General features: G+C 36.7%; 1 protein-coding gene across 1 annotated transcript in view; it reads left to right on the top strand.

Annotated features, from left to right (window-relative positions):
- DOCK3 (dedicator of cytokinesis 3) overlaps window positions 1–25114 on the top strand; it is a 205192-nt gene that overhangs the window by 121870 nt on the left and 58208 nt on the right. Inside the window, exons 15-22 of the mRNA XM_075714594.1 lie at window positions 8504–8628; window positions 14033–14195; window positions 14681–14787; window positions 15515–15686; window positions 16378–16475; window positions 18361–18444; window positions 18800–18900; window positions 20231–20312. Of these exons, the coding sequence (XP_075570709.1) occupies window positions 8504–8628; window positions 14033–14195; window positions 14681–14787; window positions 15515–15686; window positions 16378–16475; window positions 18361–18444; window positions 18800–18900; window positions 20231–20312 (932 nt within the window). The remainder of the gene's footprint in view (window positions 1–8503; window positions 8629–14032; window positions 14196–14680; window positions 14788–15514; window positions 15687–16377; window positions 16476–18360; window positions 18445–18799; window positions 18901–20230; window positions 20313–25114) is intronic.

Raw genomic sequence — 25114 nt, 5'->3', positions numbered from 1 at the left:
ACTTTTGGGCAATGCTTTTGCCTGGCGGTTGAACAAGCAGGTTAGCAGTTTTCATGTGAAAAGTGCTCCTATCCTAAACTTTAAAAATTATCTATTCATTGCAGCTAATTCAAATTTCCAAACTTACTTTCTCTCTCTAATTAAGAACTCTAGCGAAAACATTGCCTCAGTGCAAAAGATGTCCACCAAATCATAAGTATATTAATTATGATTTTTGTGATATTCAGCCTGGAGACCTTGGACATTTAAGTAAATTAAAACCAGATTCCACAGCGTATGTTTGCAGCACTCCCATTGTGAGGCTGGCTACACATGTACAGTAGTGATCTTCCCAGCTCTCTTGTCTTGGCCCATCAGTTTTTCAAATGGTATTCTTCAAAAGATCACAGTTGGTTGGTAGTCTCATTTTTGTGGGAACGACAATTCTTGTTGGAGAAAACACAGGGATTTTAAGATGATAATCTATTTGGAATTGATCTCATATATATATAGATCTGCTCAAAATACTGATTGATACAAACAAATTTGTGAAAGGACCACCATTCTGCTATTAAATGCTTACTGCCTCTCTGGAGATGCTGGACACCCAAAACTTCTCGATTCAGAGGGGGCTACAAGAGGTCTGCATATATAGAGTTTAGATGCAAAGCTTTAGGCATTTGTATTTGGAAAAAAAATGGCTAAAATTTGTGGAGAAAGGCAGTTTATAAACGTCTTTAAACACCAGGTGAGAAAAGAAAGGCAGCTGTGGAAGTGTGAATAGACTTCCACTGTAATGATAAATTAGGACATTGCCAGAGTAGAGATGAGATGTGAAGAGAGAGGTAGCCATGAATGGTGCTTTAAACAAAATTTTCATTATCCTGCATATTCTCCAGGAAAATGAAATCTCTGAAAAATCAGGAGATTAAAGTATAATGTAACTTCACTGATGCAGTGAACAGTGTTCATTCTAATTACTTACCAATTTTTTTAGCAATGAAAATATGTTTGACATTACACAAGCCACAGCAGATATTTGCCTGTTGTTTGCTTTTAGAACAATAGATGTGGTTTGAGTTTACCCAATGTCCGAGATAGAACATTTGGGTAGAGTAAGTTATCTTTCAGGTGGATTAGCCAAGCTACATGAACAAGGAATGTCCATGAATTTACTTCATGCTTATGTTGTTACAACCAGAATGAAACATTCTTTTTTAGCTTTACTAGTGTTGTCTAAAGTTAGAAAATACTTCATTTTTGAAAAAACGAAACAAAACAAACAAAAACCCAACCTTGTTATGCATGTTAACAGTTCTCAACCATGTCTGCTGCTTTAATTGTCTTTGTCAAACTACCTTTTCCTTGCTTTGCTTCAGAACTGTTCCTTTCTCATTATAGACAGGGTCTCCTCTTTCAGAAAAGACCACAGAAAGTTCATGACTTGTATTTTGCAGGTGGATGCAGATTTTTTCAAGGCAGTGTGATTTAAAAATGTTTTTTATGAATAAATTAATAAAGGCTAGGTCACCTAGTATTGTTAAAATATGCAGTGATCATTCTGCTGAACCAAGAAATCCATTTTTTAAAAAGTATATAGCTCTAGCATTTCAAATGAATCTTCTTGGTCACAGGTTTTAACATTTTCACTTTCTTTTTTAATAGGAAATCGTTTCACATGTAGACATCTTAACCATTAAAATTCTGTAGCTGTGTCTTATCACACAGTTTTCTTATCCCATTGTTTTCTAAACAGTAGCATTAGTTCCTGTATCCAGCTCTCTTTTTCCCTCACTGAGATATGAGAAACGTGAGTGGTAGCTGGTCATCTTTAAGAAATAAAGTGAAACCGGTCTTTATGTGCTTGTATCTTGCATGGTTATGCAGAACAAGATTAATGTCCTACAAAATAACCATGCCTGTCTTCATTTCTAAAGATAAAATGTTCTTTGTTTCCTACTGTGTTGCAATCTGAGAAGAGCATCATAAAGACTTTAATTATCTTTTTTGTCCGCATCAGAAGGGATTCAGTCAAACCAGCCTCATGAAGAGGTGTGGTGGGTTTTTGTTCATTTGTGGGTTTTTTTTCTTTTCTAAATTGCTACTGGGTTTAAGACCGTCCATCTGATCCTGACAATTTTACCTTTCCCCAGAGATAAAAGCAATGAGGCATGTGCTGCTTGCCTTTTGGATTGCAACTTTATTTGTATACAGAACTTGCTGATCAGAAATCTATTGCATAGGCATGGCGTTTGTCAGTTCCCCAAAGGACATCCCTTCCCTTCCCCATGTGCTGATAAGTATTCTGTCTTTTACTTTGATCCTCTGATGAAAAGTGCATGCTTCATCTTCTACTTGTGAGTGATGTTTCTTTCTCTTTTTTCTCTCTCCTTGTCTTAATTTCCTGGCTTCTCTCCCTTTCCTTTCCCTTTATTCTCTCCCCTTTCTTTCTGATGCAGAGATGAAGATAGTTGGGTGTAAGTTTGTTTTTCTGTGTAATGTCTGCTTATTGCTTGCTTTTTCTCATTTCATATCTTTCATGGAATGTTGGGGATTGGTAAAGATAGCCAATCATGACATCATAGGGAAACTTTGGTAACAGAGACGTAGGATTTGTCTTACCAGTCTCTCTTCATACCACAGTGTTTCAGACAAATTTAGTAGCTATGACAGATGAATCAGTAGCAAAGGTGAGAAACACCTCAGCATCTGTTCTGTCAGTGAGCACAAAGTCATGGCAAAAACACATTAAGAAACGGACGTGGCAAAATCCATCAGCTGTTCTCAGAATGCTCATGGCAAGAGAGTCAATGAGACTAAAAGACACAATTATGTAAGTTATCCCCCAAAAGCGTTTACAAGGAGAATAAAAAATATTTTTTATTAATAAACTTGCAGAAATGGAAAGTTAAAATGCTAAGCCGGAGGAGATAAGAAAAAAATACATTAAAAATCAACTCACCACTACTGAAAGGAAACTGTTTCAGGGCAATCGTTGAATTTAAAAAGAGTGTTGTATAAATTCTTTTCTAGACATAGAAGTTGAATGATGGATACCAAATACTGTAGTAAATATTGTTTGTTCCCTTCCCTTGAAACAACTGAGTGCTCTGTTCACAAAAAGCCAGAGGAACACACAGAGTTAAACTTGGATAATGTTCTCTTTATAGAAGAAAAAAAAGTTAATTTAATTTGCCATACAGGCAGTAGATAAAAACTCTGTTTCCCCTTGCTGCTGTAATATTACTCACAATAATGTTAATAATTGTATGCTATAACTATTTCAAGAATATAGGCCTTAAAAAAATTAGTGACCGACTGGTGAAGGGGCAGAGAAATAAACTGCTGAAATGGATCTAATGTGATTCGCAGAGGCTGTCTGATCATACCAGGCTTCTTAATTTTAACAGGCAAGTAGTAATACTGTGGGCAATACAGTAGATTTTTACACCAGTGTCAAAGGTGACTTCACTGTTAAAGCAAGGGAAATCATGCGGTGTGAGGCATGTCTGTCTTAATCTTTTGAGACATGATTGAGAACAAGTCCCTAATGGTCAGCCAGAAAGAAGGCCAGAGAGCGTTTGAGACACTTCCCATACCGTGCACTTTGTCATTTTTTTCCTTTAGTCCGTTTGTTTAAAAAAATAACGTGATGATCACAAAGCTGATTGTGGGCCTCGTTCTGTTAACCTCTTCTGTGTTGAAGTTACTGCACTTAAGAAGTAGCTGCATGTTTTTCATTTGGAGAAAGTTAGAACTTCAAGTAAGGGTGTAGTATGCTGTTTGAGATCAGAATCCAGTTACTGGCACCCTGCTCTTGTGCAGTGGCCTCCAAAGCTACTGCAGAGAAGAGCTGTCCCTCAAGGGAATGTCTGGTCTACTATGGTACTCTTGGCCAGAAAGGAGAGCAGTTACTGTTGTAAAGAGCTAGAACAAATACAGCCAAAGCACATTCTAACACTATCCATAAGTGTAAGTATTCTACATTTTATAGTTTGTCTCAAAGATTTTAATTACTTGCTGGACCGAGTCTCTTACAGAGTCAACCCCTTAGTGGTTTGAATTGCTGTAACTTCACTGAAGTCAGTGGGGTGACGCTGATTTGCTCTAGTTATGGGGATGTTCATTTATAAATAGCACATAAATGTATGGATTTGGTTTGGCTTTTCGTCGTAAGCCATTGTGGAAGATACTCTGAGTGTCCTTCTTGCCCATTGACGCTCTGGGGGTTATTGGCACTCTTCTATAAAATGCCGGTATTTTCAAAAAAGATGCTAAACCCAGTGATGTTAGAGAGACGAGTAGACAGGATATCACAGTGTTGGGCCCTAAGTAAATAGGACCATCTCAACAATTTAACAAATATTGGCATAAATACTAATTTTTGTAGATACATAGTTTTTCATATCCTTGCCTGCTTAAATTGTAGAAGACTAAACTTTCAGTTTAAAAAATCCAGTGAAGATTATCTGGATAAATACAGTTATTTTACTAAGTTACCTGCAACTAGACGTGCACATCCTGAATGTTGTGAGCTGCCACTTTTCCCCAGTTTGCAGGGATATGTTACATGTCCTTTACAGGTTCACAAAGTCATAGAAAATTGACCTCTTAGAAAACAAATTTTCTAGAATCAAGATGTCAGTGATTTGTTTGACTCTTTCTCCCATAGGAACTTATGTGAATTATGTAACCTTTTTTTGACACGGTATTCACCTGTATAAAACGGGCACCATTCTTGTCCTCAGTGTACAAAATCTTTTAGGATCCCTTAGTAAAAGGTGTTAGATTAAATGCAGATGGTTTCTGTAAATTGTTACTACATTCCAGTTAAAGTAACTGGTTAGTCTTCTAGTGGAAAACCCACAAATCTTATCAGGATAAATATCCTACTTATTCTAATAGATACTAGACAATTATTGGCCATTGGACTACTTAATGTTATTAAGTCTTTAAAATTATAAATAAGTATTTGGAAGTCTTCCAGTACATTTCTTTAAACTGTAAACACAAAATCGATATACAGCTCATGTAGCCTATTCCACCACTTCTTTTTTTCCCCATTACTATTAAAATAGTTTCAGGTGATAGGAGAAAGGATTTCATTTCAATAAAGCGAACCCCCCCCAAAGCTCTAATTTATAGTTTAAACAATTGTTCATTTGACATAAGGCTTTGTAAATAGGTTAAAACAAATAAACAAAACAAAAGCCCCATAAAGGTGAAAGGAGGGTAAAGGAAGAGCTACATAAAACATCAGAAAATAATTCTTTTTTTAATATTGTGAAAAATATTATATTTCAAGACATTTCATAACGAATTATGAATTAGTAACTGCATATGTTAGAACTACATGTATTTTATGCTAAAAAGCAGTTTACATTTGGTTTTAACTTGAAAACAATTGCAGAGAGATGAGCTTTAAAACAAATACCATTCTGAAAACTCTCATTAGGTTTTCAGTTCATCCTTGGCAGCCATCTAACACAAAGAGACATCAGTTTAAAATGTCATCTGCAGGTTTTAGTCTATAAATACTTTGGCCCACTAGCCTTCTAGCACTTTTTTATTTCTGTACTAATGATAGGAGGCCACAGCTAACCCAGTTTTATAATCTTCACTGCTCTATTTTTGAAGATGTGAGGCCTAAGTGATCCAAGCTGGTGTAGCACGCTGTTTTTCTCTCAAAATGCAAGAGTTACTGTCACTTCAGAGCCAGTACCAATGCACAGTAGTTTGCCATGCAGAGGGCATGAATTGTCTGGTTTGTTAGACAAGTTCTTTATTTATCTTTTTCTTTTTGCAATGGAATTAAATACGGGAAAAGCTCTATCTGCCAAGATTTTTGACTTGATATGTAGCTGCCATTCTGTGTTAGAGCTGACGACGATCACTTCTTGATCGTACTGATCACACTTCGTTTAATCACGTGCAAGCTGCACTGCGCTGCCTGTTCGTGCACTTGTGTGCTGTTGCGCAGAATGTTTTCTCTAGCCTTGCAATTTGCATACTCCAAATGTTTAGTAAAATGCTCTGTGTTCAAGCGTTTGCTCTAGTTTCTGTGCAGCCCATTAGTGCATCTGAGCTCAAACCCCTCAAAACCAGTAGCAGTTGGAGAAAAAAATGCCTTGCAAGGACTCAGCAAGAGATATGGTTAACTAATATGCTGGGAAAAGGAGATACTTCTTTGTAGTAAGGTTATTTTCACTGAAATAAACAGAAGTGTTTGCGTTTGTAGTTTAAACTCCAGATTTTCAAGAAACTGATGGGCTCCATACCTGATAGTTAAATGTTTTTTGTCTTTTCTAGATACACTTACTTTCCTATTTTTACTATACATAATGACCTTTTCTATTTCTTTTAAGATTCAATAAACAATATTTTTACAAGAGAAGGGGAACCATTATACTTCACTAAAATACTTTTTCCCTTCTTTTTTCTTCATTTTGATGCAAATCCACTGTTTTTTAGATTCCTCTACCTCCCACCCCAAAGGCATTTTTTTTTTAATTAGCGAAGTAATATCCCTCCTGTTAAGCTTAAATGGAAGATAAGATGCTATATATAACCAAATTCTGCCTTTAATTTGGGCTGGAAAATTATTTGCTATCTGACATTGGACTTTGTGTAGCCAGACTGTCTTCCAGAAAAGGGGTCATAAATAGGAAGCTCCAAAAGGCTAATTATAATGAGTACAATTAATTTCTATTAAGAGTTATAGCATACAAATTGAAACTTTTTTCCTCATTGTGCAAACTGCTAAGAAAAAAGGATGGAGTCTGTTAAGCAGGAGGATTTTCAAAACAAAAGTCACTACTTAAACTGTCTTTTGCGGTGGGTTTTGTATTTCCTTGATATTCCTATAGTCAACATACAGGTAGCTTAGCTTGATTTTGAACAGCAAGATAATTTTCTCTTTTGTTGTGGACCGTGGAGTGTTACATTTGATGACTATTGTTTGATGAGGAAAAACAGATCAAATATTTGAGGTCTTTCACCAGCCTCTTGCTGTCATCTTTTTCCCGTTAATGAACCATAGTGTTTTCAGACCTCTAACTGTGAGGTGTTTCAAGCAGTCAACTCTGTGTGAATCCACAGTGAGAGTGAGCTTGATGGAAAAGGGAGGACATTTTGCATACAGATTTCCATTCATAAAGAGTTCCTAGCAGAAAGCACTGACTGTCAACTACAGAGCTGTATTTTCTGTGCTTAAAAAGTTGTACTTATGTCCAGAAATAAAAATGAAAGTAAAGACAGGACTGAAAGCTTCTATTGTTTGTCCCTACAGTAGATTAAGGAACAAATTCTGTGGGGTTATAGACTTCAAGAAGAATTTGAAGTGCTGCTTTGACAGACACAAAAGGATATCCCTCACTGCCTGAAAGCAAATGTTGCCTATTTCATTGTGCTTCTGATTAATAAACAGATTTAACTGCATCAGCTTCTCCAAGTACTGGGGTGGAAGAAATCAGACATTCAAGGAGTCTCTGCTTTGCTGGATAACCATTCCATTACTTCATTATTTAGTCTCTTGAGGCTGCTTAACAAAATACTTGCCTTGAAAGGGTTTCATTTTTTATTTTTTTAATTTTTTGTATTTTTATATATTGCCCTTTAGTATGTTTGCCTTTGTGGCAAGTAAATAAAAAGAAGTTGTAAGTGAGCCATCATGAAATGGTGACAGTAACTAAATCTTACAGAAAAATAGGTGCTACCTGCTCTCCTTTTGGTGCATGCTTTAGTTCTGAAAGCAGTTTCCCAAATCAGATTCTTTAAAAAAAAAAAAAAAAGTGAGCTAGAATCTGTCAAATGCAGGATAACAAGATGCTGAGATAGATGCTAGCATTTGTATTTCTGAATATAGTCATTTGCCCTGAAAGCTCTTGAAAATGAGGTAGTGAGAAATTGGCAAGTATCCATACTGACCGCAGTCTTATATTCATGCATATGGATACCAGAGGCTAGCCAAAAATCTAGCAAAAAAAAAAAAAAAATTCCTTCTTAATCCATCTGAACTGGATTACAACCAGGTTTCCAAAAAGGCTGCTTTTATTTTGTTGTTATGTTAAAAAGAAATTATGAAAATACAGAAAACACTTGAAGAGCTAATTGAACATAATTTTATGCTGATCATCACAAAAACTTACTTATTTTTCTTAAAATACATTGGAAATGGGAAGTCTGACATTAATGATGTTTTGTCAGGTTTAGCCTGATACTTCCAAATCAGCTAACTAGACAAAGTAGTAGATTTTTTTTCCCTTCCCTGCTTACACACAATAAAAGCAAGTATTGATTCTGAGTTCACAGTTAATGAAAGCATTACTAACAATGGCCTGATTTTATGCACTGTTACTGAAATGTTCATCTTTATTAACAATTAACTTGCTGCTTGGAATGATTTGGGCATTAGCCATAGTCTTGCAGAACACAGAAAATGGTTTGCAGAATCAAAATATGTTGCACACAAGCACTGAGTCTTCCGTGTTGAATTTAAGCACGTGACTCCACTCTTTTACTGTAGGTGATATACGCAATGACTTATACCTGACATTAGAAAAGGGAGACTTTGAAAGAGGTGGGAAAAGTGTGCAGAAGAACATTGAAGTGACCATGTATGTGCTCTATGCGGATGGAGAAATCTTGAAGGTAAGTGCTTATTTCCTCTGAGCTGCAGGTGCCATTTGCTTGCTCCATAGACATGTTCTCTTGTTTTGTTGTCTCTGATGCAAGGGAAGTGCTAAACTAAAACTAGATCTTACCTCGCCAGCCCCCACCCCCTAGGTTTTTAAACTGTATATTATGATGAAGGAAGTGGTCAGTTAAGAATTGGAGCACTTCCCCTCTATGGGAATAGGGGACTTGGAGAAAATGTTCATAAACTGAAAAGTTTATGTAATTTCAAAATGTGATGTCAGTGGCTATAGTAAAAAGAAAATTTTAGAGTAACTGTAGTCAGAAAGAACTGAAGACTATATAACAAATGTCTAAAATTAAATAATGTGTGCTGTACAACATGATGAAATATGATTACGAGAGAGACTTTTAAAACTGAGTTGTTGAAGTTATGGTACTGAATGTAGTTTTGGAAAATAAATTTGAGTAGCCATATTTCCAAGATCTTGGCTTTCACCCTGGGATGGCTCCATTCCAGCTGTGGATGGTAATGTTTAATGTTTTTCTTTTTTCCTCTGTTCTAGCTTCTAGTATTATTGAAGAGAAGAAGGTTGATAAGTCAGCTTTGTGTGGGGTGGGAGGTGTGAGGATAAAGAAGTAAATGGAAAGTATTTCAACATAAACGTCTGTCAGAAATGGAGAAATGGCTGCATTGAAATGCATTAATCATAACTTCCCCCTACCTTTTTTTTTCACCTCCACTGCAATAAAATGGCCTTTGTAGCCATTATCATAGGAGAGTCTAAACACCAAAGTGCTTGTGTACCAAACTCATCGCCACAGTCTGTTTTTTTTTAATTGAAAGGATAACTTTTCCTTTATTACTGCAATTGCTTGTGATTTCATTAAAGGTAAAATATCGCTCTTGTAAGGAACTGGTTTGTGCTCATAGCTGTTGCAGGAAGATCACAATCCTTTTCTGTTTAATTGCATTAGCCATACCTTTCAAACTGAGTGACATACTTCTAATCATTGCTTTATTTCACAGCAGTCTGCCAAAGACCAATGTAGGTCTTTACTCTCCAAACTGCAGTATCAGCATCTTCAAATGCTAATGTACATAATGGTAGCTAATTATAATGTAACCGTGGCTAATGATTAAGTATAAAAGCCATATAATTTCTAGACATTACCAGTCTTCACTACTGTGGTTTTGGTTAGAATGGTCATCCACAGATACTAAGTTATCTTTTTCTTACCCTTGCCTGTTACTACTACTGTAACAGTACTTTAGGGCTTTACGTGGGATAGTGGAATAGACCTGGTACAAACAAAGACTAGTAAAAGGTAGCCAATCTGATTAGAAAAAATTCAGATGAACATTTGTCATAAAGGAGAGACTTTAAATATAAATGATCCTTTGTGGTTTTTAAATTTAAGCCACATATTTAAAAGAAAATCTTTATACCGTTTTTTATGTTACTGTTCCTCTGTATAGTTGCAGTCAAAGCAACAAAGATACTTGGCTTATGTCAGGGAGATCTTTGGTTCATGACGTCTAACGATGCCTAAGACCCACTGTATTTCAAACATGCAGACAGTAGAATTTTTCTACATAGGAAATACTCAAAGGTATAAGCTATCATATCTACTGGGGAAAAAAAAAAAAAAGGCCATCAAGGATAATAGAAGTTGAACTCCCCTTTAATTTGAACTCCTCCTCACTGCTTTGGTACATTTGTGTTCTCTTTTAACGGCAGAATAGAACTAGAAAAATAACATATAAAACTGAATATCAGTTGAACTGAATGTAGAGGCATAGTTCAAAAGTGCTAAATGACAATTTGAAGGAACAATCACATGCGCATAAGAGAAAGAAGCAGCTACTTAGAATTGAGTTTGCAAACTAATCATGTCTCCTCTTTTTTTGTCACTGCCATAGTTTCTACATGATTTAAAAATTCTGCAAATTCATCTACGAAGTTAAAGCAAATGAGACAGCCATCTGGAATTACTTCTAGCTTAGTGGGTTATCTTACCATTCAATGGTAACGTCCTTGTAGAAGACAGTTCACCCTATTAAGTATATATGGCTGCTCTAAGTCTATAGAAATGCCCTGAAAAGTATAAGGATTCAGCTCCTTAAAAAGTAGATTTGCAGTTTGTCTCAACTTTCAGAATGCAGATTTTGGTTGTAAAATACAGGCAAAGTTTGTGCTCAGAATCTTCCCATGCTTCAGGTGAAAAGCCTTAAGAACAAAGAGCTCCATCAGTTCCAACCATCCCACCTGCGCATTGGGAGGTCTAGGCATCCATTTGTCTAAAAGTCAACACAGGTCTGTTAGTCTGGGTTATTTTAGTATGCCACTAAATGTATACTGGTTTACCTTTTATATTAAAAATTGACTTTTAAACCCTAGATGGCTTTTTCATTGCAACCATCTGGTTTATTTAATCTTTGGTATGGACACCTAGAGCAGTGTGTGGTGGCCTGCCATTTCCTATTAGGAGGGAGCTGGTTTCACCCAAAGACAGAATATAATTTCATGATGAAGCAGCTGTAAAGAGACTGCTAGATCAGGACTTTCATTTCTGTCATTCAGGATAATCTAAAAGAAAATACTGAAGGCGGCAACATGAGGAGTCTAGTAACTTTTTAATATAAATGTTAAGAATAAGGTGTGTGTTGGACAGGGCTTGGTGCAGTACTGATGAAGGGAATTGCTTTGCTTGGGTTCCCTGTCCCCTGAATGGTCACTTGCATGACCTGAGGTTGCTTTCACAGTCAAGTGTAGCTATTTTCTTTCTTCTATTTTATTTGTCTAATTATGATGTTAATCTGATGACATTCAGTAGGTGATATAGTACAGAAGGTAATAAAAAACTCCAAGTTTACAATAGTATGGGCAGAATACTGAAAGATCAGTAATTGACCCCAAAGCACTGCTGTTCTTGGTTGAAAGATCCTTTACTGTTCCTGACCTATGGCCTTTCCAAAGCAGAGACTGCCAAATGAGAAAGCATGTGCCAAGTTACACAGTACAGTGAGGAAATTGCCACAAAATTTTCATCTGATATTAGAATAAAATCTCTAAACTTTTCCTGACCGGCAGCACAATCCGAATCTGAATTATGCCTTTGTGAAGACTTTAGCAGAACCATACGCAGCATTAATGAGAATATTCTGTCTCTCAAATCCTTACTGCTGTTGAGTATGTCATGGTCCAGGAATAGTCCTATTAAAAGCAGTGAAATTATTCCCAGAATACAGTGATGTTCAAAATGAAAATGAGTATTTCCTTTTCAGAATGGTCTTACTCAATTGTTAGTATTGTTCAATATAGTCTGAAAAATAAAAAACCTTGACACATTTCTCACTTATTCTTCTTTCTGTTCCAGTAGCAGGAACATCTTATTAATTGCCAGGTATACCTTAAACGATAAAATTATTACCTGATACTTTGTCTAGTTTAGCTTCCCTTACTTGCCTCTGCCCTCCAATTCACCTACATATTTGTGTCTCATGGTAAGTAGGTGTAGGGAGACTAGTTTCATGTTTATATTTTGCAGATCATAATTCAGAATTAAGAATTAAACAATCCTCCCTCCTCAGACTATAGATTGTAGTATAAATGCATAGAAACTAAGTTAACAACCAGAAGGAAAGATTCCCTACCTGTTCATTTATTTAAAGTTAATAACATGAAACAGCATTCAAAGACTGACCATTTGTCTGCCAAGGCAGGTAATTTTTTGAGGCAGCAGAAAAAAGCTCACCTTAAAATTTGAATTTTTACTGTACCTTACAGAAGAAATGCAAATACTATTTTACTTTCTCCTAAGAACCTAATGCAGAATGATGTTTCGTAATTGCTGTGTTGAAGCCCAACAAGAAGCCCAACAAGTTATTCTTATTACTGGGATATTGCAGGCATTCTGGTTTTTAGTACTGGCACCACTACTCTCACTCCAACCTGCTAATATCGCCAACAGTTAATTCTTGGTGCTGTGTTAAAAAAAAATCACCTTTATGCCGGGGTTGTGGCACATACTGTATGGTTACTAAGACTTACTTGAGAGGACTGAGTTTCGTGAGTATATGCTACCGTCACTCAGTTTGGATTAGAGCCTTTGCAATGAATCTCTGCCCGGGGAGGCTGTTCTTGCATTGAATCCCAAAACTCCAGAGAACTTTTCTTTCTTTTTGGGCTCCGTCACAAATTCTTAACTTTTTTGAAGCCAGAAGGATACTACCACAGGCCAAACCAACTGAGTCTGGTTAGTGGGATATACTTGACTGGATAGTCCCTTGATTACAGGTGAAAAAATCAAATTACCATTGTCAGTATTTTCTTGGGATAGAATTTAGAGATGCCTTGGGGAAATGACCAGTAGTTCTTCTTGTCATGATACTGTTCCATGTGGGGTGTTTTTGCATCAGAATTTGTATTGCATGTGTCATTCTGGGTCTGCTTAGCTTCTGTTTCTTCCTGAATTCATTATCCTTAGAGTTGCTACAAGTGAAGAATCTCTGAGCTGTCTTTTTTCCGTATGGTTTTATAAGATGTCGTATCTTTTGGGTCACTCCGTAAGTGCTAGGTCTAGAACATGGGTTAGTGCTCACATAAAAAAATGTGCTTCCTGCTCCATGTCTTCATTACAAAGGACCTTTTACTGTACTTATTTCAGGACTTCAGTATTTCTCCTAACTTCCTTCGCTCATGTTCTGACTAAGGATTTCTGTATTTCCTAAATAATATCAATTCATGTTTTTCTTCATCTGTATTTTGAGAACACATGGATTGGTCAAGACCTCTGAGCTTTTTATATCTAAAAGCAGAAATTTAGATCCCATTATATTTTTAGATGATGGCTATTCAAGAGAAATTCTTTGCTGCCACTAATGAAGTAAATCAATCAGAATTTTCTGGGACACTCGGTGAGGTTGGATGGTTGTAGTTTCAAAAGACCAACATTTTTTAAGAGCTTGAAAAGTTCAGGTATCACTTCTGAACTGAGATATTGAAGCAGAAATCTGATTAAATGATATTTTCAGAACAGTCTAATATTACAAGTGATGGTCTCATTAGGTCCTTTTTGGGGGGGTCATCTTTATATATTTGGACTTATGTGTTTATTGTATCTATTCTATGCTTGATAGAAAACTTAAATAATAACTTATCTTAACATAAATAATAACTTAAGGCACTGGAATTCATCCAGTATCATAGGTCTCCTAGCTTATCCTTTGACCCAAAACACAGTTTAAAGATCTCTTCAGAAATTTCAGATTTCATTGTGTCTGAGTTTCTGCTTGACTCTTCTTTTACGTCTACAGAACGATATGAATTATATAAAGGTTATCACCATGTAATAAAATGACTCATCTGTCCTGATGTGATGTCTTTTAATCTTAAATTGTTTTCTTTTGTTCCAGGACTGCATCAGCCTGGGCTCAGGAGAGCCAAGCAGGAGTGCATACCACTCTTTTGTCCTTTACCACAATAACAGCCCTCGATGGGGGGAAATCATCAAGTTGCCCATCCCTATAGACAGGTTCCGTGGGTCTCACCTCCGGTTTGAGTTCAGACATTGCTCCAGTGAGTGCAAAATATAACCAAGAGAAATCCAAAAAAGCTGAGGTCTTTCCGTTGTCAGTTTATATTTGGATGAGGCTATTACTGGGCAGAAAGCAAGAAAGGGGTGCCAACCTAAAATACAGTGAAGGCGCACTGCTAATTAGGCAGTTGCTACATTTATTAAACAGCACATTAAAAACATCGTGAACGATCAGTGCAGGGGAAAACATTTTGTAGTACAAACATTTTTCTCCCTTGCTGTGTTTTCCTGTAGAATGTTTTCTTTACAGCATGTACATTTTATATTTTACTATATTCGGCATGTTTGAGTTTGGTTTGAGGCTTGTCGATCATTTGCATAGAATTAGACGTATTATATGTTGTTTCTTATGTAGCCTGCATGCTTTTTGTTAGGCATGCAGAGAAGTTAGTGAATAACCTTGTGGTATATATGGATGGAAAGAATATGTACAGATATGATTCCTTATTTCTATCTCTTGCTACAGCAAAAGACAAGGGAGAAAAGAAGCTCTTTGGTTTTGCATTCACTCCACTGATGAGAGATGATGGCACTACCTTGTCAGATGATGTCCATGAGCTTTATGTTTATAAGGTACCAATTCTTCTCTGCAGACTTTTCACCTACTCATCTCTACTTCAGTTTAAATAAGTAATGGTCATTACATTATTCCCCCCCCCCCGCCCCCCCCATTAGAAGTATGTGAGGAACAGATTAATAGTAGTTTCAAAATTTTAAAAATTCCAGATCACATGACTAGGTATGGATACAGCCTTCTATGCTAGGTACAGCTCACCTTTTCCCTTCAGATAATGAACAGATAATCTTCTGTTAATCCTATCCATTTGGAATTCAAACATACCAGTGTTTGTGAGCATTCAGCAGTTTCACTAGCCTATGGCATTACTCTATACCTTTATGTTATGAAATTGCGCTGTGCTTCAAATGCATTATGTCACAATGCTACACCTTGGCAACCCTGTAGCAAAGGGGTTGAGGCGGGGGTGTTTGGTTTTTTTCCTTCCTGCTGATTTACCTTGGTTTATTTCTTCAGTATGATTTTCAGACAGCAGCACTAAGTGGTACAGTTGGAAGATTGTGGTAAGTTCTAAAGTCGGTGGTTAGGAGACCACACTTTCTAGAGCTGGGTCTGGTTTGTGTATGTACAGGTCCCAAAGGTGGTAAGCGCAGCTTTTTCTTAGAAGTGTTTCTGTGCACGCAAAAGGTCAATAAAAGTAATGTTAGGCAATTGCTGTCAGGGTGTGAGTATGTGGAATGAGATAGACTAGGTACAATTCCATTTCTTGTCCCGTACCTGCAGTGTGATGAGAACAGCACTTTTAACAATCACGCGCTGTACCTGGGGCTGCCTTGCTGCAAAGAGGACTACAATGGCTGCCCCAACATCCCTTCCAGCCTCATTTTCCAGCGCAGCACCAAAGAGACCTTTTCAGTCTCCACACAGCTTTCTTCTACCAAACTGACCCAGAATGGTAAGTAGCTGATCCTTTAAAATTGGCCAAGGCAACAGGGATTATGAAAAAGAGAGATAAGATGGGTATGCTTGTGCTCGATTTATTTTACTAAAATACTCCTTTGTTATAATTTCTGTATATGTATGCTTTTTTTTTTTTTTATTAACACCATTGAAATGAGCAGAAACTGTTTTTTGGAGGAAATAAGGATATTGACAGATGGCAGAGAAATTACAGACATAACTGCAGGTGCAAGAGAAGGGTAATATGTTAAAGCAAAGGTAATTTTCTTTAAATGGTTGAAGAACAAAAAATTGAATGTTACCACTTCGACAAATCCACAGTTTGTTTTGTTTGGCTTTTACAGAGTTACTAAGTAAATAAAAATTTGTTATGTCAACATCCCTGAAGCATGGGAAGACAAAATTGGATTGTCCAGAGTGCAGTGTCAAGTTGTATAGGGAAAAATGCAGTTTTTACTCTTTTTAAAGTACTTTACCATTCCTCCATTCATTTCTTTGTTAGTAGTACTGGACTTACTTCATATTTTCCTTCTTGTTTTCCCTTTTTTTTTTTTTTTTTTTTCCCCCCCGAGAAGTGTGAACTGCAACAAGAGCAGAAGTGTAACATGTAATGAATCTGGTGGGTCTGGGGTTGCCATTCTTCCCTCTGCGTATGGATTCTAGCTCTTTCTCTCACTGTTCTGCAGTGGATTTGCTTGCCCTACTGAAATGGAAAGCTTACCCAGATCGTGTGATGGATATTCTAGGAAGACTGAGACATGTCAGTGGCGAGGAAATTGTTAAGGTACAACGTGAAATAACAGTGTTTGGATGTATCTGTGATAGCAAGTGAATTCAGACCTGCAGTGCACTTCTGAATGTTCCCTCTTATTGTACTTTTTGAGTTGTGCTGTGAATTCTCAGACTGTATGAATTGGGATTTATTTTGACATGCAACCGGATAAGAAGATACACTCCAAAAATTAATGGATAATTAGTCCGTGGGATCAAAATAGAGCTAATCCTTAGTAAAATTCCCTCACCCGCACGTGCTGTATCAAGTCCTCAGCACCAATTGTTCCACTCCCGAGGCCCGCTCCTGTTAAACCGCACTGCTTGCTGATGTAGACATAGCCACCAGTAGTGGTGTTTTGTGCAGACTTGTCTGTTCCAATAGTATTTTCTAAAGGACATTCTCTGAAATTGCATAAGTGTGGTTGGTCATTTCTAGAGTGAAGAAAACGGAGCTGACTCAGAAAACTTGGCCTTTTCAAGCAGCTAGTAAAGTTGATCTATATTTCTATTTTGCAAATGTGTTCCAAACGTCTGTGTAGAGGGGAAAGAAATGTGAAACCTTGAAAGTTAAATTTTGCTCAATGGCCAGTGAACCATCCTGCAAACCCATTTTCCTGTCCCAGCACTGTGAAGTGGAGCTGTTGCCTAGAGCACCAGTTGCTCTCTAGCGTGTCTAACCTATAAGTAATCTGTCTCCTATCTGATAATTTCATCATGGTTCTGTAACCACTGTTGCTCTACATGCCAGTACTTTGTGTGACGTGAACTTTCTTAGGTCAAAGGAACTTCAAAATGCATCTGAATACTTGTGGTCTCAGCAAAACCAAAGTGCATTCCAGATATCCCTTGATAATTTTAGGTGTGCTGAGAACTCTCCCTAGAATTTATTTCTATAAATCTAGAAGTAAAAGGAGATAATTTGTAACGACAAACAACCAAAGAGAAGAAACCAAAGAGAAATCCCATCACTTAATTAGTAGATTATGATTAAAGCCACTTCACTGTAACTCATTTGAATGTTGCCATATCTTCAATGTTAATCCTCATGATAACTTCATAACAGTACCAGAAGAGGACAGTACCCTGTTTATATTGGAATTCTTCAAGAATGTCATGTTTTGTATGCTTTGTTTGCAGGGCAGTAGACGTATCTGTTTTCTGCAGAGAAAAGCATAAAAAGATAGGGATTAAATTATTCCAAGGGAAGAAGTAATTGATTCCCTCCCTAAATCAGCTGCCATTTGGCATTGGGATATGAAGAACAGAATGCAATAATTCAGAAAAAAAGAAATTTTATCCTTTCAGAAACTTCATAAATTGTTATATTTGATTTTTTGTTTTCCACATCAGAAATTTAATTAGAATAGATTAAAAATCATGAGGGAATGTGCAGTTGACTTGATCTTCAGCATTCTTCTTCACAGTATGTGAAGCTTTACTTTCTGCCGCATAACAAAAGTTTTCAATATTAAACATAATTTGGAGCACCAATTAATGCACTTCCAAGTCTTAAATTCGATGATGAACAGTATCTGATACACTCTAATGATATGAGAATGAAAGTAAGTTGTTTTGCCACTGTTGTTAGGCAGCACTTTTAGTCAGCTTACAGTGAAAGGAACACTCAGTTATATTTACAGATCAGGCATGTACTACATATTTCTTATTTTTTGTTTTTCTGTCATTTTTGTTTAGATATATTCCTTGTAAAGAGAAAAATCCTTATTAGTAAAAACACATGAAAATCTGTTGCATCATATGAGCCTGAAGTGGTTTGTCCTTGGCAAGTGTTTCACAAAGATACCAACATGTATGAAATAATTAAAGCGGGGGGAAATAACCTTCTTTTGAATACAATTGAATTTGAAATTCTTTTTTTATTCATGTCATTGTAGTTCCTACAAGATATTCTTGACACGTTGTTTGTAGTTTTGGATGACAACACAGAAAAGTATGGTCTGTTGGTCTTTCAGTCTTTGGTAAGCTGCTGAATTGTTACTTTTCTTTATCTCATGATCAGTGAGTTTTAAATTTCTTATTCTCATGTTGCTAGTATTTTACTTCCATGAAATATGAAATATTTGGCTGGATCCAGCCTTATGTTTTCTGTAATAATCTTGGGTGAGGAGGGCGGGATAGCCTCAACAGATCTAAGGACAGCAATATTTGCTATCACTTGAGAGAGGCAAACAATAACATCTAGTAACACAACTACTGACTGTTTAAAGAAACTCATGTATTTGTTTGTTCCTTAGCTTGTGTAACTTGTTTACAGAAACCTAGCAACAATGTGCAGTTTCCTTTAGTATAGGTTCACTTTTTCATCTCCCACAGGTATTCATCATAAATCTGCTGCGTGACAGCAAGTATTTTCATTTTCGACCTGTGATGGACACTTATATTCAGAAGCACTTTGCAGGAGCGCTGGCTTACAAGTACGTTTTGTTTATCCATCACTTCAAGAGATGGTATTAGCAAGCTTTTGAGTGATGTCACCATCAGAATCAACCTTCATGTTAGCAGTGCTTTCCAAAAGTAGACCTACTCAGATGAAAGTTTTCCAGCACAGTTATAGAGATAAGCTGCTGTGTCACCTGTGGCTAAAAATGAGCAGACTTTGGAATTTACCTTGCCTTTCTGAACTGGCAAATCTTACTTTCTCTTTTTTTAACTGAAGAGACACTGTCACTCAATAACAACTCATTATCAGTCTATACTAATGAGCTACCAAGACCATATACATTTCTTGTCTTAAGGATGTTGGGTTATAATACTTGTGTGAAAGCTTAGAGAACTAATTGTAATTTCCTCTTCCAAAGTAGACAGTTATTCACATAAGAAGATGTTCTATTCGATTACAGTAAATGTATAATTTCAGTAGATCAGAAACTTAATTTTCACTGGCACTTTAAAGATTCTGCCTCATTTTCTAGTATTCTTTTTTGAGTTTTGCATTGGAGAATAAGACAGATTTTTGAAAGCAGTAACAGTTATCATTCAGGGTATTGTTTTTCCTTTCTTTTAGATCGTTTCTTGTGTATGTTTGAGCATATTCTATCCTTGGACACAATAAACTATTAAAAACAGCTTATAATTGGTTTTCATTGTTTTAAGCCATTCACATTTTAGTGTAATTAAAAAAATATATAAAAATCTTCTGTCAATGGCAGGTAAAAAACTGTAGATACTATACAACACTAGAAGGCATAGTCATGTTCAGAGGGTAAAAACACCTGCTTTGTGTTCATTATCATCTCTTTCAGACAAAACAAATTATTTTTGGAAGTCTGATGTCTAAAATAAAACATTTTTTTAGTACAACTCTAAGTTAGTCCAAATGGTATTGTGTACTTAGGAAAATAGATACATGTGTTTTCTTTGTGAATTTAGTTTCTAAAAACTTCTTACTTAGAGGAGATCTGGAGTTTCTTTTTAAAAAAAAAAAAAAAGAGTATGTTTTGGACTTAGAACTATATTGCATGCCTTTATCAAAGCTATCTCTTTAATAACATCTTTTTTATGTTCTCTTAGCATTCCTCATGATCTAAGTCAATTACAGAGAAGAAATTATTTTCTGTTTTGAAACTTAAATAAACCTATATATTATGTAAGTTCAGTAGCTAGGACAGCTATAGCTGACCACTGAATTGGAGTGAAATGAGACTGTTTTATAGATTTCTCCCTAAAACCAAAAATGTTTGTTGCCTGACTAACTTTAAAATAGTGCTGAAGGTTCCTCTTCTTTTCACTGTTTGTTATATTCAGAGAACTGATCCGATGTTTGAAGTGGTACATGGACCGTTCAGCTGAGCTTGTACGCCAAGACCACATCCAGGAAGCAATGAGAGTATGTATTCCATAAAAGTATTTGTGTGTCTGTTCCGTGTGTGACTACAAAAGGGCTGGGGAAGCTGTAAATAAAATCAAGGATGGTCTGGTACTGACTTCTTATTTGTTTAACCAGAATTTTTTTTGTTCATATTTTGCCAAAATTTTAATTTTAGGGGGAGATGTATTCTTGTGCAGAAAAAAATGGAAGAATCGTGTCTCCTTAAGTCCTTTTGAAGCCCTATGGAGAACTTAAGTGGGACTTACATGGAGTATATATGCACTGGCCATTTATATATGTGGTCCACACCTTGCACTTGAAGAAGCAGTTATTTTAAATGTATTAGGCACAGGTGCTGTGGATCAAGGATGTGTTTTTCATTTCTGGCTGTCATACAGCTTCATTGTATTACTGGTTGAAGTTCTGGAGTATTTTACAAAGTACAAAGCAGATAAATGAGCCTTTAAGTGGATGGAGATTCTAACAACTATCATTGCACAGGATCTGAATCACAGTTCTGTGATGAGAATATGATCTCACAGGAAGGCACAGCTTTTCAGTGGTGTGTGAAACAAAGGGTATATTTTTGGTGGTATAACAGAGAAATCAGAGTATAAATAAAGTATTAGTTTTACCATGTGTAACTGTAAAACAGAAAGAGTGTGTCAAGTACATAAATACAAGATTCCAAAATTTGCAGGAAGTTATTTTTCTTTGAGTGAATGTCCATCTGTACCTTCTTACTCTGAGTAGGCTTATGTCCAAACTTTTGAGTCTGGGCACTTTTAGAACTAGTAGCAGTGTCAGAGATTAGCACTTTCTTTTTCTCACTTTTTCATGTCAGTACAAATAGGTGAAGCATCCCACAGGTGAAGCACACACACATACATAGAGTACTCCTTTAATTTCTGGCTGCCATGTGGGAAAGTTAGAGGTTGTTCCTTGTAAATGTATTCATGCTTGTGTCTTGGCATATGTTTTAGCCTTTATTATGGCTTTTTCTTTCTTCTTGTGATATTTTTGTTCTTTGTTTTGCTCCTTTAGTCTAATTTAGTCAGTATTTTTGAGGAAGTAATTTTTATTCTTCGAGAATCCTTGTTCCATTTGAATGGTATGGCATTACTGCCATCAACTAGCTTTTAAGATCTCCTGTTAAGATCATATCCTGATACTTAGAAGGGCATTATACCAGTGTTTACTTTGTCTTTTGTAGATATTTACATACTTAGAAACTACTTCTTTGTAATACTTTTCAACCACAGATTCATAGGGAATGGTAAAAATGAGGCAAAGATGTCTTTTCAAGAAATTACTAACTTTCTCATTCTTTTGTTTCCATCCTTATCCTTCCTTTTTTCTTTAATTACAAAGAAACCTATTAAAATTACGAGATGAGAGGAAGATCTCTAGCTGGAATGACTTCTAGAAGGTTTTCTTCCCTCTCAAACCACTCATTAGTGCTATATGCAATGCAGCAAGTAGAGATGTATGATATTGTCCCTATGCGATCTGCTTTTTTTGAACCTCATAGTAGTCCTCTTCAGAAATACTAAAAATATGAATCCTGGAATGTCTTTCAGAAGAAACCGTTCACAACTGTTTGTGAATAAGGTACATTCTTCCAAGGATTTAAAGGCAGCTCTTTGCTTGCTGGGAATCTCAAGTGCTTGCCTAGAAAGTAGCTGTTCACTCTGTGAGTGTGAGGTCAATTTGAAGACCTGACAGACCAAGCCTTTCCAAGCACAGGAATTGTAATTACCACCAGAGTTTCTGCAGACCTAACAGTGCATCCTCTACCACTGACACTGCTGTTACACCTTATTCAGACAGTTGCCTTTGCAGGTATGTCTTGGAGGCCCAAATTAAGGTCTTTATCTTCTTCCATTATAGGAAAGTGATTGATTTCCTTCTTTGTTTCCAGATTCTATTTCAGGCATTTGGAGCAAGTTTGTACCAAAACCATTATCATTGCTAATGTGTCATTAATAGTACTATATTCTACTGGGAATTTCTGTGGTCTTGGATGCCTTCACTACATTCCTTGCATTAGTAGTTCTTCAGCTGTGAGAAAAGAGGATAGCTCTCTATCCCTTTTTCCCTGAATTGGCTGTTAAATGTAGCACCCTAAAGCAGGTGTTGAAATATTTCTGCACTCTTTTTTGGCTTTTGACTGCCCATGTATATTCGTGATGGATATCCAGACGTCTCATAGGATTCTGATTTTCAACCTTGGCATTAGCAAGTGGTGCTCTGGACTATTTCTAAAATTACTTACCCCCCTCAAGACTGCTCTTAATTCTCAAAAAACTTCTATGAAACCTGGAGGAACTGTAACCAAAAGGACATCTCTACCTGTGCTAGAACACATGGCATCATGTTCCTTTATTATGCCCTGTCACAAGCCCTATGTAAGCTGCATCCAGATACAGCAGCCTGTACCTCCCTGGAAAATTCTGTAACAAAGTGCCTGTGTATGGCTCCACAGTTAGTTTTAATTTCCCTACTAGTCATGGCAAAACTTAGAAGTGTCTCTAGGAGATGCCTTTTCAGCTTCAGTTATCTTCCAGTAGTAGAATCACAGGTGGGTTTTGCCTAGATTGAGGAACCCACTGAAAAAGCAAGACCTTTTCTTCCTCAGGAAGTCACATCTTCATATCAGTGTTGTGGAGCTGAACCACACGGAACACGCATCAGACTTTTTTAGAGACTTTGAGGTACTGCATACCATTACTATGGGGCTTTACATGAATCAGTGATATGGAAAGGGTCAGTCTTCCCAGTTGATGTCTTCAAAACCCCTACTTTCTGAGCCATGCCAACCAGAGAGCTAGTGAATGAGAGGTTTGGAATTACATTCTCAGCCTGCCTTTTGAGACTGGGGTCTCCTCCAAATTGTTTTCTTCACCCTGAATTTAAAAAAGAAATATCGGTCTGTTGCTTTTGAGACCACTCTGTCTCTGGACTTATTAATTACCTATTAATTCAGAAATAATTACCTTATTTGGTGGTTTAAATTTTCTACAGTCTTGCTTTTTCTAAGAATACCAGAAACTTGCTAATGTAATTATAATTGTTCCACCCTGGTCAGCCCGTTTGTGGGACTTGCTGATGCCTTGAACTTTGCCCTAGGTCTTTTATCTGTTCTCACAAGACTTAAATTGGTACGTTCTTGAACCTTTGCACTTTTCTTCTTAAAACTGCATACTAGATGCTTCTTGTACTTGAAGCAAGTATGCTGTTCTCTGGAAAAAACACATTGACAGTAGCAGAAAGAAGTTTGCTAGCTGCTCGTGAATGGTGAAGTTGATAATCAGAGACTACTAAAAATGGCTTTTACTCTCTTTGGTTAGGACAGTGAAAGAGATTCAGACCTTCAGAGCTAATCCTCTTTACATACACTGTACTTATGATAAGGTTACCCATTCTATATACTCCAGATTCTTTCGTAAAGTAATCTTTGGGTTTCTTGAGTTAGGAAACTAATCTGTGCTTTTTCTTAAAGCAGCTCTATACAAGGTTGATTTATCTGTTCATACTCTGAACATCAGGCATGGTTTGCCTTTTGTTTGAATTGAACAGACTGTTCATCTCTACAGCAGATGAGTCCAGATGTGCAGCTGTGCTGTCCCCAAGACTGTCCACTGAATTTATGAATGTAAAACCATCAAATGTTGTCTGAGCATAATCCCTGAAGGCTCAAGCAACACTAGTGTCTCTGAAGAGTATCTTTATCCATTAGACCTGCAGAATAACCACAGAGATTTATCCACTTTTTTACCTGTGTTATCATAGAAGCTTCTAACTGATGCTGCCTTTGTCATAGTGGTCTTCTGGTTTTAATTCTTCTGGGACATTGCAACCACCCACCAGGTAATCTGTGCAAGTTGAGATGTGCTGTTCCTGTTCAGAGTGAACATGCATATGGACAGTCACTCAGAGAAGAAAGGAAAGTTACTCATTAGTAAGTGGAAGTTCTTTGAGATGCACTATCTATATGCACATTTCTTACTCCTTTTCTTGTCTCTCCTGAAGTACCACTGGTAGAATTTGGGGATTGTTTGGTTGAGAGGAAATAAGGTTATGATGCTGTTTGTCCATTTAAGTTTTATATGTGATGTACCATGAGTCTTTAGGCTGCTGGTCACAGGTGAGTAGTGGGTGTTCACCTATGGTGTGAACATGCATCCAGACTACGTTTTTAAGAAACTTCCTTTAATTCAATACTGATTTTTTATATCATGCCAAACATAATATAAGGCTTGAATTTTATTTCAGCGTGCTTCTATGTCTTTAGGCACATACATGCATCATATCTGTGATTTTGTAAGCAGTAAGAGTCAAAGTCAGTCCAAGTGCTGTTTTCTGCTAACAAGACTTGGTTTGTGTTTTTACCATCTGAGCCATGTATCTGCAAACACACTGAACTCTTCAGTTAACTGTTTTTGTGGGTTCATTCTAGACAACAGTTTAGGTTGTCTGTGCTAAGGACGTGGAGTGTCTCTGAAAGCCTGCCATTTCACTTTCAATAGAGAATTATAGAATATACACAAATCCTCTGATTCATTGCAAAAGATAATCTTCACATTAAAGTTATGAGCTTTCAGGTTAAAATTATGGTTGTCTATACCAAACCTCTAAAACTTGACTTGCTGTATTTGGTGTTAGCAGCAGAGATTTTAACCTTAAAGAGCTGACTCTTGTGAACCAATTGACCTTTGTCTGGAAACTGTCCAGAAATATAAAACGCTATTTCCTGATGAAGTTCTTTGGTCTAAGGAAGCTTCGCTGGGAGACGTTTTAGTAGAGAAGTATAAATAACG

Source organism: Pelecanus crispus, chromosome 7 (assembly GCF_030463565.1).
Source record: "Pelecanus crispus isolate bPelCri1 chromosome 7, bPelCri1.pri, whole genome shotgun sequence".
Taxonomy (NCBI): Eukaryota; Metazoa; Chordata; class Aves; order Pelecaniformes; family Pelecanidae; genus Pelecanus; species Pelecanus crispus.
Note: the sequence above shows the minus strand (reverse complement) of the source record. Positions and strands in the feature narration are given on the sequence as shown.